Source organism: Siniperca chuatsi, linkage group LG12 (assembly GCF_020085105.1).
Source record: "Siniperca chuatsi isolate FFG_IHB_CAS linkage group LG12, ASM2008510v1, whole genome shotgun sequence".
Taxonomy (NCBI): domain Eukaryota; kingdom Metazoa; phylum Chordata; class Actinopteri; order Centrarchiformes; family Sinipercidae; genus Siniperca; species Siniperca chuatsi.
Window position 1 is genome coordinate 11,076,340 of NC_058053.1, and position 13,470 is coordinate 11,089,809.

A 13,470-nucleotide genomic window follows, 5' to 3' on the forward strand; every position below is an offset into this window, starting at 1 on the left:
CAAGTTAAGACAGCTGTAAATCTAAATCTGTGTATATTGTAAGGCTGTCTTACACACACAAATAATATAGTACTAATACAAATAAACACTCACATTCTATCTTGTATACACACACAATCACTCAGAAATAATACACCGAACATTTACAACACTACAACTTTTTACAAATGCACACAATGTCATGCTCATATTTTCACAAAAACATATTTGTTGAGGTACAAACACACTCTAACAAGGTCAGTTTTTTAATAAACTTTCAATTTAGAAGCGGCTGGTTCAATTACTTTTATGACTGAACTAAATAAAACAAAGGTGACTAAAAATTATGTTAATTGGAGTGAAAGAGCTTAGGTAAAATAACGGCCGTTTTTGTAGGAAGGGAGCAGCTGGGTTACCTAAGCGAGAGAAAATTTAATGTGTGTTAAGCAGACAAACACACACACACACACACACACACACACACAGGTTTCCTCACTTCACACTGTTAATCTAGGCCTATGGTTTGAGGCACAAAGTGTTACTTTCAAGTGCACCGTGACTAAAGTTAGTGGACAGACAGCACTGCCGGTGGCAAAAATACAGAAATACCCTGTATCTGCGTGTACGTGTGTGTGTGTGTGTGTGTGTGTGTGCATGTTTATCATTTAAAGTAAAATGCTTTAAGCCTCATTGACTAAATCCCACTTGCAGTCTAAAGTCATTAGCATATTTCCACAGGATTGTACTCAAGGTTTTCTAGGGACAGTACCTTTGTTATACCAGGCAATACACTACACCATGATACCAAATGGGACCAAACACACAGACATATAAAAATATAGAAATACATACAGTATATCCATACATACATGTGCCCAAAATTGTATAACACACAACACACTCACATGATAATAAAAATACCTGTAATATGTATAGTTACTGGTTTCTGGGGTATGGTTGAACCAAAAAGTAGACCACATTTTAGAATGGTCAGAGACTAACTACACTAAACTATAGTGTTTTGTACTGTAATTTGAATTATATTATATATATAATTATGTATACATTTGTAAAGAAATGTTATTCTAAATCAAGTCTCCTGTACCTTGAATACATATCAGTGTTGCTTCAGCTAATATTGTATGTTCAGGGTTAGATTCTAAGTAATAAAACCTCATTAAAACAACTTAATGGAAAAGTTCAACATTTTGGGGAATACACTTATTTGCGTTCTTGCTGAGAGTTGGATGAAAAGAGCGATACTACTCTCATATCTGTCAGTTAAATATGAAGTTGGTGTTAGGGGAAGGTTGGCTTTGAAACAGTGACTGGAAACAATGGGAACCGGCTAGCCTGACTCTGTCTAAAAAATAAATAAATAAACACCTACCAGTACCTCTGAATAGGCAGCTGGTTTTGTTAGCCAGAAAGTTGCGTTGGTAGATCCCTATGCAGTTAGCTACAATAGCTAATTTAAGGGGCTAATTTCAGTGTTTTCTTTTGGTCAGATTTAGTGTTTGAAATAATTTATGTAAAATTTAATTTTGTTTGGAAAGCTTTAGGAGACTCATGCTGCTTGCCCCGATATTAATTGTCTTGCCGTAGTTGAATTTTCAGAATCTCTACAACAGAGGTGGCAAGTTCAAAATTAGCATGACAATTCTGATTAGTCAGAATGGCCACAATTATGAGAATAAGACCCAGTTTGAACGAAATTCCCTTTAATAGTGTTCAAAGTGGCTCTAATGAACACCATCTTTTATATTCTATAAAACATATTGAGAGGTTTTCTATTGAAATTCAATTATGTTATTAGTGACACCTTGAACCCCCCTGAAGGATCTCTACAATTGTCCACATGTACCCAGTTTGAGAACCACCTCTGCAGCCTTACATGTATATTATGAGCTGTCTCCCATTTCTCATAACAGACAAATGTGCGAACACTAGGAAGGATGCCAAAGGGCGTTTGGACAGAGATGTTTAAAGCTCCTGCCTAACATACTAATGAGAATCCATTACCGTCTCACTCAAACACGCACACACATCAACACATTCTCATTCAGTGCACAAGCATCTGGCTACAGACACCTCCCCTTGTCCCCTATGCCTCAGTGCCTGCCAATTACAAAAGAAGTAATCAATTCCACCACGGCCTCGTCCAGGGAAATCGACTTCAATGACACCGGCTACATGGCCGCTGTCTCTGTACCTGACAGCCACTTACACACAAGCAGGGACCCAGCCAGCCGGCTTTCTGCTGCTCTCCACTGCAAAGCCAAGCAAGTCAAACCACGGTTTGCTTCCCAATAGGCAGTGCTTCATTCAGTATTATAAATAACCTGTAGTCGGCTCCACCAATGAGAACGTATGACGTACTAACCTATACAGTTGCAGTGGGTTTCCTATTATCTGATGATCAGTGTTTTACTCACTGGAGTTTGACCTCACAGATGTAAATTCTATTAAACAATAAATAAACTGAGTGGGTCCTCTTCAGTGCTAAATCTAAGCTTAAAAGATGATATGCTCATCTTAATCTTGCTAGGCAATGAAATTTGCTGTAATCACGGGGTAGAAGGTCAGGATTTCACTTTTTATTTCAGCAAAGCAAAATCTGAAGGTTCAATTAATGAACCTTCTTTCCTCTAGTGATGATGTAGTGAAGACAAAAAAAAAAGAAAGAAGGAAATTGTGTTTTTAGGAGAGGAGAAATAAAATGCACACCAAAACCAAATTATAGCAAAAAATAAACAGTAAGAATTGGTCTTTGTGCAAGTAATGTGCACAGAACTGCATGTGCAAACAGCCTGTCATGGAACAGCTGAGGCTCAAGGTTTAGATGCAATTTCTACAAATATGTCTGACCACAGCTGTATACTCTTTTTTTAAAAAAGAGAAAAATATGTAGTGATAGTATGCTATAGTATAATTATGATATAGAGGACTCAAATTTCAGTTTTTCTTGAAAATCTGATTCACCAATAATTAAATCACCACAGATTTGTGCATCAGTACAAATCTCTGAACACCCCTTGAGGTAGATAGCTACTGACAAGCCTTGCAAGGTGGTAAAGACTCAAGGCCATTTGGTACAGAGAAGAATAACTCATGACCTGACACTCCCCAATCATGAGACTATGGTGGAATTTATGGTGCTGTGAAGGTCAACCCAATCAATTTATCAACATGGGAGTTACAGAGAACACTGTAAGCTTTAGTCAGTGGAGTAATAAATCTCTTTGGTGTTATCATTTGTCTCCTCTCATCTCCATCACCTCCTCTGCACCTCCATTTTCCCTCCACCTCATCTTTCTTTTTCCCTCTTATATTTTCCTATATTTACCCGTTTGTCATGCTCTCCTCCACCCCTCTGCCTCCTTCCATGTCTGTTTCTCCCCCTCCTCTCTCACACTTATCTCCCCTCGTCTTCTTCTCACAGCCTTTTCCCTTGTATTTCTCCTCTTCCTCACGGTGCATCAACAACACTCCTGACATTGTGCAGCCAGCATGAAAGCTCTGTGTGTCTCTGCATGAGTGTATACCTGCAAGTGTGCAATTATGTGTGTGTGCCTAGTAAAGACTGTAAAAACACGCCTGCGGGACACACTATTGCAGCTCTGCCCTTTATCTTCTAACACTGGCATTCAAAAACAAGTACACACGTGTGCACAAGCATTTGTGTGTGTGTGTGTGTGTGTGTGTGTGTTTGTTCATGCATGTGTTCTCAGACATGTATGTGATGTTACCTTTGGCCTCTTTGTACTCTTCACAGATCCTTCTGACAGATGCAAGACCCTCCTGCTCATCCCTCCCACCTGAAAGAGAAGGAGACACACACACACAGATTAATACTGTGTCTGAGAAGCCCTTAGAGGCCTTTAATAAAATAGTACTGATTTTCCTTTTTCTTTGTCAGTCCTGTGTTCTTTCATCTTGTAAAAACATATTTCCAAGTAGGGTTCTTCAATTGAAAACTTCATACAACCATTTAGCCCATGAGGAAGAGCTTGTTTACAACCCTGGCTTCAAAGACTGTACCGTACTTTAAAAATACAATTAATTATAACATCAAATAAGTATATGATATAAAATAAAAAGTAAGAAGTAATAAGAAGTAAGGGAGAACTCAAAATAGCATATATTGACAAGAAATAGAAACTTACAATGGGTGTACTGTATTAATAAAATCCTGGCAATACCTAAAGTGTGTCTATATTTTTATAAATTAAAGTTGCACAGAGTCGGTGCTCCAGAAACTGCACAAAACTGTGTTACTTTAACATTATCGTATGTTTTCTTTTAATGTTTTTTATATGCCATCAACCTGCTGGGGACTGCAGATGAAAATTAGACTGTGTGGCTAAATCTGGCCTATTTATATGATGGACCTAAGGGCTAATGTTAATTCATATGAATTGTCCCTTCTAGAGAAAAAAAACAAACATTAGATACATTAGATATTTTAATATTTTTCACACGCTCAGATGCCCTGGTGAAAGATACAGTCATTGACTTCTGACTCAGGACAGACTTTCTGTTTACAGAGGATGTCTGCATACAAATGAACCCTGCCTCTATGAAAGAGAGCAGGAAGTCTTTGGAACCAGAAGGTGAACATATGAGAAAGTCACATGGAGGAGAAAGAGACAGAGAGCTGGTGTCTAATTTACTAAACCTCGTTTTCAAAAGAACCATTCCCAAGCACAGTTAGTCGCATGTATGCATGTGCAGCCACAGACACACGACAAACACACAGACACAGATAGACTTATACTCTCACTGCCTACAAATTAGTGCCGACATTACATTAGTCAATCAACATAAAATTGATTGACAAAACATTACTCAAACATTAGCTGGCTCCCACTCCTCAAATGTGCGGATTTGCTGATACTGACATACACACTGTATGAATGCACACACATGCAAATTCTCTTTTTACCCAGACTCATACACACAAATAGTCTACATGCACACATTCATTTTCTCTCACACACACACACACACACACACACACACACACACACACACACACTAATCTTGGATTATTACACAGGCCTTTTCAAGGGCACAGCATCATTTACCCTGATGCACTATGCTTCAGTCTTGACTGAAGGATGCTGCTCTTGTGAGTGACGTGTCACAAGGGTCACACAAACAGAACAAAAATTTTTAAGACAAATAGTTCTTCAACAGGCTTCTCAGGCTCTCCATTAAAATAGCCACTGATTAAAAATATGCCCTGAGGTATTAATTTGCCTACTAAATATTTTGGGCTGGGGGTTGAAAATGTAACCTAATTAATTCTCCTAAATAATCTTGCTGCAGCGTGAACTGAGCTTGACACAGAGTAAGAAAGACCTAACATACACCTCATACTTATTACACTCACACCTGTAATAAGTTCAATATTATCTCATGTATGTGTGTTAACTAGGGAGCTGGACCACTAAAACTGTCTTATTCATACAATTTATCTTATTTGTTTAATCTGCAAATGCAACAATTAGTGATTTTAGGCAGAGTTACATGTAGGAGCTATTTCTTGACAACAGTTTATCCATCCATCCATGCAGTACGTCTTCTGAGCAGCATCTCTGGTTATAGCGTGGGTTGCCAGAGACGGTCAATGAGCATAGGTTTTAGTTTTTATCTTGGTATAGGCATGATGGTACCAAAGCTGGCAATGAACATGTTGTCCAAAATGTTTAACTACTCCTTTGACTGTAAAATATGGACTTAAAAGAGATGTAAAAGGAAAATTTGAAACACCAATTTATCATTGCCAGATCAGTTGTGATGTCAATTTTTTTTATTATATTGATCCTCGTACTTTTTAATGCAAAGAAACACACAGTAAACATAGTGGCACACAATGAAAAATGCAGTGCTGGGGCTGGTTGATGTTGCCAATTTTTGCTGTGATCCATAGTCTGTGGTCCATAGTTGAAATAGATGCTTTTCAGAGCAGCGCTTTTTGTTTATTTAGATATTTTTTGGCCATTTTTTTTCCTTTATTGGACAGAGTCAGGTGAAGAGACAGACAGGATATGGGGGGAAAGAGAGGGGTATAACATGCAACAAAGGTCTCCGGCTGGAGTTGAAACCGTGATGTTGGGGTTATATGGCATGCACTGTAACCATTCGGCTACCAAGGTGCTCCACAGCAGCGCTATTTTTAAGATGTACACAGAGACAGCGAACAAAAGAACAAGATATTGATGGAATAATTGAGAGCTTATGGTGAGAGCAAAGAACAGGGAGCAGTGTAAGCTGCAGGAATCTGTAGTGACAGATGGAAATCAGAGTTTATATCTTGCCTTACGGCATTTCAATCAGATCTGGTCAAGATCTGGCTCGTTTTGCCCAAAGGAACATTAAATTAATGAGAAAACAGCTGATTTAAGGTAAGACAGATTGCTGTCTTACCGTGTTACTACACGTATTTGCCTGGTGTCATAAGCAGAGCAATTGTTTGTCTCTAGGATCAATGCTTTGCTAATCAATAACTGTATGATCGGGCCATGCAGGTAATCAGTGTGCAAACTGAGGCTGTCAGCTAGTCATAATTCAGATCTGTAGAGCAGACTGTTTGCTATTCTCTAGTGTGCTCTGAGGTTTTTCCATGAGTTAGAAATCATTTTACAGATTAAATCCATATTGACACATACAGGTGCTAGTGAATGACACTTACGTAAATCTGATAAATCTGTACACTTGGGACTGGAAAACACTCTTCACAGAAGTGTGACTGACTGTTCACTGATAAATTTCATCAAGTCTCATGTAACAAATTTGACTTCCAGAGACTTTTTCTTCCGCTATAGCAGGGGACAAAGATGATTTCCTTTGTGAGTTCAATTCATCAATCCCACATATCACAATGTGTTATATAAACCAAATTTAATGGCACTTTGCAGAGTAGAGTAATTAAGTAATGCATTCAGCTATTATTCTGCATATTTGAAAAATAAACTGTTTCTGTCATTGGCATTGGCCTTCACTCACGATTTTATGATATATAGGAGGTTGGCACTGATTAGTAGACAAGAAATCTGATTTCTTTAAGATATCTTACTTACAAATGGCTTGTCTGGAAATGAAAATATTATGTCACATTAGCAGAATGAAAACACAAAGTCTTGCTTTGATATTTAGGTGGGTAACGTTTTCATACCACGACAAAGCTGATCATCATGGTGCCCTATTCCCTTGTTATGGTGGTCAAGTCTATAATTTCTGTTGTGTCCATGTTTGTCCAAAAAATAAAGCTTATTATATTCAATTACTCAAGAAGAAAGGAATTCATACTGCACATTTGTGCATATATATTTTTTCATATATATATTTTTTAGGATCTATTGGTGTTCCTTTGCTCATCATGCATGCATGCATGCTGTGATTCATATATTTCCAGTCATTTTATTCACACTAATACATTTCTCTATTCAACACAACCACATTTGTCCTATTTTTAGAAAATATATTTTGCAGCTACATTTTCAAACATAAAGTTTTATCATCTTATCTTAAAAAACACTTAAAAAGGCATCATTCTGATTCAAAATCTACTCAAAAACACTTCAATTGCACGCTAGTTAATATCCAACTCTAGTATTTGACAGTACAGAAGCTCAAACCATAAACTCTCCTCACACAAGCACTATGCTACCACTCCACCTGAAATATGCATCCACTCCATTACTGGAGAGGGATCCACTTTACCATAAATATTCTCACTTCATGAATTATCTCAAGAGGTGGAGGTATTTGAAATGGTGATGCACTCAGAGTCCTGTGGGATCAGCTTAAATACACATGGGATTGTCTGGGACTACAACAGACACTTAACCAAGTTCTTCATATATTGATTTGTGTGTGTTATCATACGTAGGGCTCAAGTCTCATTTATGTTCTGCTCAAACCGTCTCCAAGGATACTCTGACATTGACTTTGCGGTATACACACTGAATGAATAAAGCAGAGTTTTCTTCAAAGTTTTGAAGCTTGTGGCATGAATGGAAAATGCAGTCTCACCCTGGAAACCAAGCACATGAACATATTGCTGTTCTGTGCACGGCGTCTTCGATGTGTTTAGATCCTGCAGTGGAAGACGGCTTTTATGAAAAACAACTTTTCGCAAAAAAATTACTAATTATTTCACAGTATGTGACCAGTTTTTGAATGGGTCCCTGTCAGTATTCATCATTGTCACCTCAAATGTCTGTTACTTATTGTGGTAATGGCCCAATTGGAATGTGTAACATCACGTTTCTTCCTCATATTCCTCTCTGCTTGCTGTCTTGATGTAGCCTCTGCACAGTCAGGCAGCTGTGATATCAACAGATATGAAGTATTATTAGCAGACCATGTTGGTATATATCCCGTTTATTCACTTGTTAACTGGATTTCCCCTTCTGCGGCTTTACTATTGGGTCATCCTGGATCATCATGGTTAAAATCTCAATAATGTGAATCAATAATGAACCACTACACAGAAATGAACACAATGAAGTGTTACCAAACCTTCATTAATTTTTATAAAGAACAATCAAATATTGCAATATCCAACTCTGGGCCTCCATCCACCAAACTTTTGATTAATATTTGGCAGTGGGCTTGAGGAGGGTATTTTCTTGGGCTGCAATTAACAATTATTTTCATTATTGCTTAATCTGCCGATTATTCTCTCAATTAATTGATCGTTTGCGCAAGGTGAAGTACTCAAATTGCTCATTATCCCCACCAAATACTTTGAAACTTAAAATATTCACTTTCCTCTTGAATAAGACATAACAGTTCAGAAGCTGGAACAAGGGAATTGTTGACACAATTAATCAATTATCAAAATAGTAGCCGATTATTTCTCTGTCAATTGACGTGAATCTGAAGGAGTTAATGGACTGAGTCCTTCTTTACGCATACAAGAATGTACAGCAACTAATGTAGTTCAGATTTTTTTTATCTTTTAATTTCAGACTGTTGTGCAGTTGTGTGCAAGCTTTTATTACACACCATGAAATCAATTTCTTTAAAGATGTGTGAATAATTTGTAATCAGAAATAGTTTTTACTAAAATCATATTTTCTACTTATTTCATCTTTCCTGCACCATTCTATTGCAGTCGCATTGAAGGTACTGCATGGATTTGATTTAGATTTATATGTTGTTTATTCTTCTTCTGTTTTGATAAATTATGTCTAAAACCTTGTCTTTGGGGAAAAAAGGAAATTGAAGAAAAGCTTAAGCCATTATTTCATGCCAAAAGAAACGTTGGTAATGAAAAACATAATATTCATTTGACCAATTAGGAGATGCAATTATTACGAATACAGATCATGATGTTTCACCCGGGCACCTAAACCTGAAGCCTCAATTAGTTAATTTAGTTTACTGTTTAATATGCAAGGGACATGTACAATTAAAAATTATTCGAGTTAATTTGCATTTGCAGTCTCTGGGCAGGAAGTACAACCTTTCTGTAATTTGTGAATTAGGTAACACAGTTCAAGTGAATGTCAAATGTTAAATCCCTGTTTAGCCGTGACAAGTGAAACACTCTCTTCACGACCACAAGTCTTTGAGAGGTCTGTGGTTTATTCTGATGACCTGATGAGTGACTTCAGTTGAAACCAAACCCACTAACTGTAGACTACAAACAGAGAATAAGGAGTAAAACTTGATCCTGTTAGTTTAATGGGAGCAGCAGAATTACATCAAGCCCCGCAGGAGTGTACATTTGAGGAGATGCTAATGGTAGTTAGCTCAGCTGCAAGTTGTGGAGCGTTGCTGGGAGAAATCTTAGATGAAAAGAAAAATGCACTTCCTCAAAACATAAATCCACGGCAAAACCCTCCAGACATAGGAACAAAGCACAACAATACAAACAATTCAACAGGATGCCATCTTACCACTCCTGTGTCTCTTCCACAGAGAAAACTACAGATGTAAACCATCAGGATATAAACAGCTTCAGACACTGTTGGGCAGATTATGATTAGGCCTGTCACATCAGTTGAATAGTTGTTGTGCAGTTCTTTTACCAAGCTTTGCTTGACAAATCACTGATTTCTTCATAGAATTGTTATTGTAATAATATTTTCATATTTACATTTATGCATAAACACACACTTGGGGCATCCTGGTGTCCTAGGGGTTAAGTCCCCGGTCTGGGTCTGGTCTGGGACCTTTGTTGCATGTCATTGCCATCTCTAACTCTGCCCTTGTTTTCTTGTCATCTCTCTAATAAAGGCATAAAATGCACCCAAAAAAAAAAAAAACACACACACACTTCACAGATCAGATTTTTGGCTCTGAAATGTAGTTAGGAGCATCTGGAAAAGCAGAAAAGGTTTGGTTTCTGAAGGCCAGATTATACTTTATGCATCTGTGTATCTGAGAGGGTCCAAATGAAGCATACATCGTGACTTTCGTGCTCATGTCTGTCCTTGCAGACTCCTGTGTGGACATCCGAGTACCCCCTAAAATTTAAGACCATCTGGATTGTAAGCTAAGTGCGGCAACTGCACGTGTGTCGAGCATGTCGGCAGACAATCAATGCAGTAGAGTTGCGGGCCCACCATGCTGCCTGTGCCAGTTTTGTATATCAGGAACTTAAGGTTTTAAGCCTCTAAGTTGGAAACAGAAGGGAATTTATTTTCTTCATTTGCAACACAACATAACAAATGCCCACAGACAACCTGTGAAGCTTAACAGAGCTTTCCAACTAACTCTTGTACAATCATTGTATAACAAATTATAGCTCCAGAGGAACTTCCTTGTCTTAGCTCACTGGCAACAACATGGCTACATCACACCCAGAAAACAAAACTCTCTTACAGCAAGAAGCACTAGAAGGTGGAGAGAAAATTACGCCAATATAGACTGGTGTTATTCACAACAAAGGCCAGCACAGATATGACAATGAATCAGTTTGTCGGAGAGAAAAACATGTTCCTTGGTCAAAAAGAGGCATATTTACAGATTCATCAATGTGCACTACACTATTCACTTCAGAGCCTAGAGTCAGTGTGTGAAGGAGCTGAGCATTAATCACAGATGGAGCCCTGAACTGCAAAGAGACATCAGACATCAGAGGTGTCATGATCAACATATTTAAGTAAGTTGCTCCGGGGACACAGGATGAGTGAGGGATCAATGCAGTACATCACCTTGGTAAGTAGGTACTAGATGACACTTCAAGGAAGGATGAAAGAGAGATATACAGATGGATATAAATATAAATGGAAAATGGGAGTTCATTCAGCTGACTATCTATATACAGTACACACACACATATACATACGTACTTGTGAATATTAAACCTCTCACTGTCTTTATGTGTTTTTTGTATCAAACTTTTGATGGTAGCAGATATAAATTCAGGGCTAGTGATATAATTTGTCATTTTAACCATTTACACAGATTGTTTGAAAGGGTCATTAATGTCCTCATTTGGTTATTGCTCACTTTCTTTATGAATTTGAAATAAATGCTCTTGCCTATTTAACAACACATTTTCACTATGTTTAAACATTCATACTTAAACTTTGTATGCAGTTAATCTGTATTTTTGGGTCTGTGCACAGTAAAATGACACATAGATGCTAAAAGAAACCATGGTACAAAGCAGACTTTGTTGTATTGCATTTATCTGCCAACAGAAAATATTACTAAATAATTAATGGAACAACACCAGACCTCGTTTTATGCAAAAAAGCCACTCATAATAATCCTAAATTTGCATTTAATACTTGGTTTGATAACAGCCTTTTAATCCCAACAGAGCTCAAAAAGTATTTACATCATCTCACAGTGGAGCATCACACATATTTTCTAATGATGAAAACAAACAGTTTTGATGTTATTCCAAACCTTAAGATGGATCAACGGGGTGTCAAGAGGCATCTGAATGCACTGTTGACCGTCTGATACTAATTAAGGATCTCTGACAGCAACAGCCTTTTAAGTAGGCACACACACAGAGGACACCTCCCATATGACTGGCACTGCAGAGCCGTGGTTTTGTTCACTGTATGAAACACATTCATTTATCATAAGAAGATATATCTGTAGCCTAGTATCTCAGTAACCCAGCCAACATGGATCATGGATCCAACTCTATTCAGCTATACTGAAAAAGACGTACTGTGGACTATTTTGATTGTCCAGAGTTTGAGATATCCCTCCACAGTGAGGTCCGAGGAGTATCCTGCGTATTTGGGACCAGTGTTTGAAAAAAGTAATTCATTACTAATTACTCGTTACTTTCCTAAAGTTGTAATAACGTTACCTAACTTGTCACACAACAAGAAAAGAAATCCCTTTACTGATTACCTTACTTGTGTGACTTTCTAAAAATCATACTAACAGTTAGCTGTCCCCTACACAGTCTGACAAGCCTTTTCACTTCTCCCTGTGTTACTGCTGTACATGGAGCGAAACTAATCTCAACATGTTTAGCAGTGATTGAGGCATCCCCAGCGTTATCTGTGACGAGACAAGGCTCAATTCTGCCATCAGTTTCACACCTGCATGCAAGTGCTTTGACAGATTGCTTTGTCGTGTTTGCTGATATGGACAGGTGATTCTGACAGGGACACAATTTACACTTTATGGTTAATTTTATGCAATATAAATTCAAAATAATCACTTCACTTGTCAAGGCGTCCAGCCTACTGTGTAAAGATTGTTTTATCATGCCAGTAACCGTAATGTAGAACACATGTTGAAATACAGTATTCATTTAATTAGAAAGCTCCACTAAACAAATGTAAAACTTGACAAATCCTTCATTTTAAGTCTGAAGAAAAGACTTTTCTGAGGATTTAGGAGTGAGCTTGAAGTTTGAAGAACAACACTCACCATCTACTGAGGTTAACCTAAGATTGTCTTAACACTTCTCAAAATTCACTTTTACATCCTTGCTTTTATGAAAAAGGATTCATCCATTTTTCTTTTGTTTATTGCCCACACTATTTTGCCTTAGTTTATTGTGTTGTTAAATGTTTTACTGGTGTATTTCTTTATTGTTGCATGTTATATTTCTTTGTAAAGCACTTTTTTGAAAGGGACTACAAACATAAAGGTTAATATTATTATTGTTGTGTTTGTGGTTGTTGTAAATTCAAGTGCAAACAGATGGAAACCAACCTCTCTGTATCATACATGTGTGTTTGTCCTGTTAAAAGGTTGTATCTCCGGTCCTTAGTCCCGTTTGCATGTCAGTGGTGTGGTGCTTGATACTGTACCTATGATAACATGTGTCCCCAGTCTGGCCATGTGGCGGACTACCTCATAGCCGATTCCCCTGACTCCTCCTGTCACTATGGCAACCTTGCCATCTTGTCTGGGCATCACTGACAGAGGCAGAAGAGGACACACAGATGTCATTTGATAAGGAAGCTGCTTCAAGACGGGCCACTATTTCAAGATATGAGAGGTCCTTGTAGTTAGACCTGTAGATGACCTGTGAAACTCTGATGGACT

At 37.8% G+C, this 13,470-nt stretch overlaps 1 protein-coding gene across 5 annotated transcripts in view; it reads right to left on the reverse strand.

The window, feature by feature from the left end:
- LOC122885352 (dehydrogenase/reductase SDR family member on chromosome X-like) overlaps positions 1–13,470 on the reverse strand; it is a 50,733-nt gene that overhangs the window by 20,152 nt on the left and 17,111 nt on the right. For all 5 annotated transcript variants that reach the window (XM_044216318.1, XM_044216317.1, XM_044216314.1 and 2 more), the window contains 2 exons: positions 13,233–13,340; positions 3,729–3,797 (listed from right to left, as the gene is read on the reverse strand). In XM_044216318.1, the coding sequence (XP_044072253.1) occupies positions 3,729–3,797; positions 13,233–13,338 (175 nt within the window). In that variant the 5' untranslated portion in view covers positions 13,339–13,340. The remainder of the gene's footprint in view (positions 1–3,728; positions 3,798–13,232; positions 13,341–13,470) is intronic.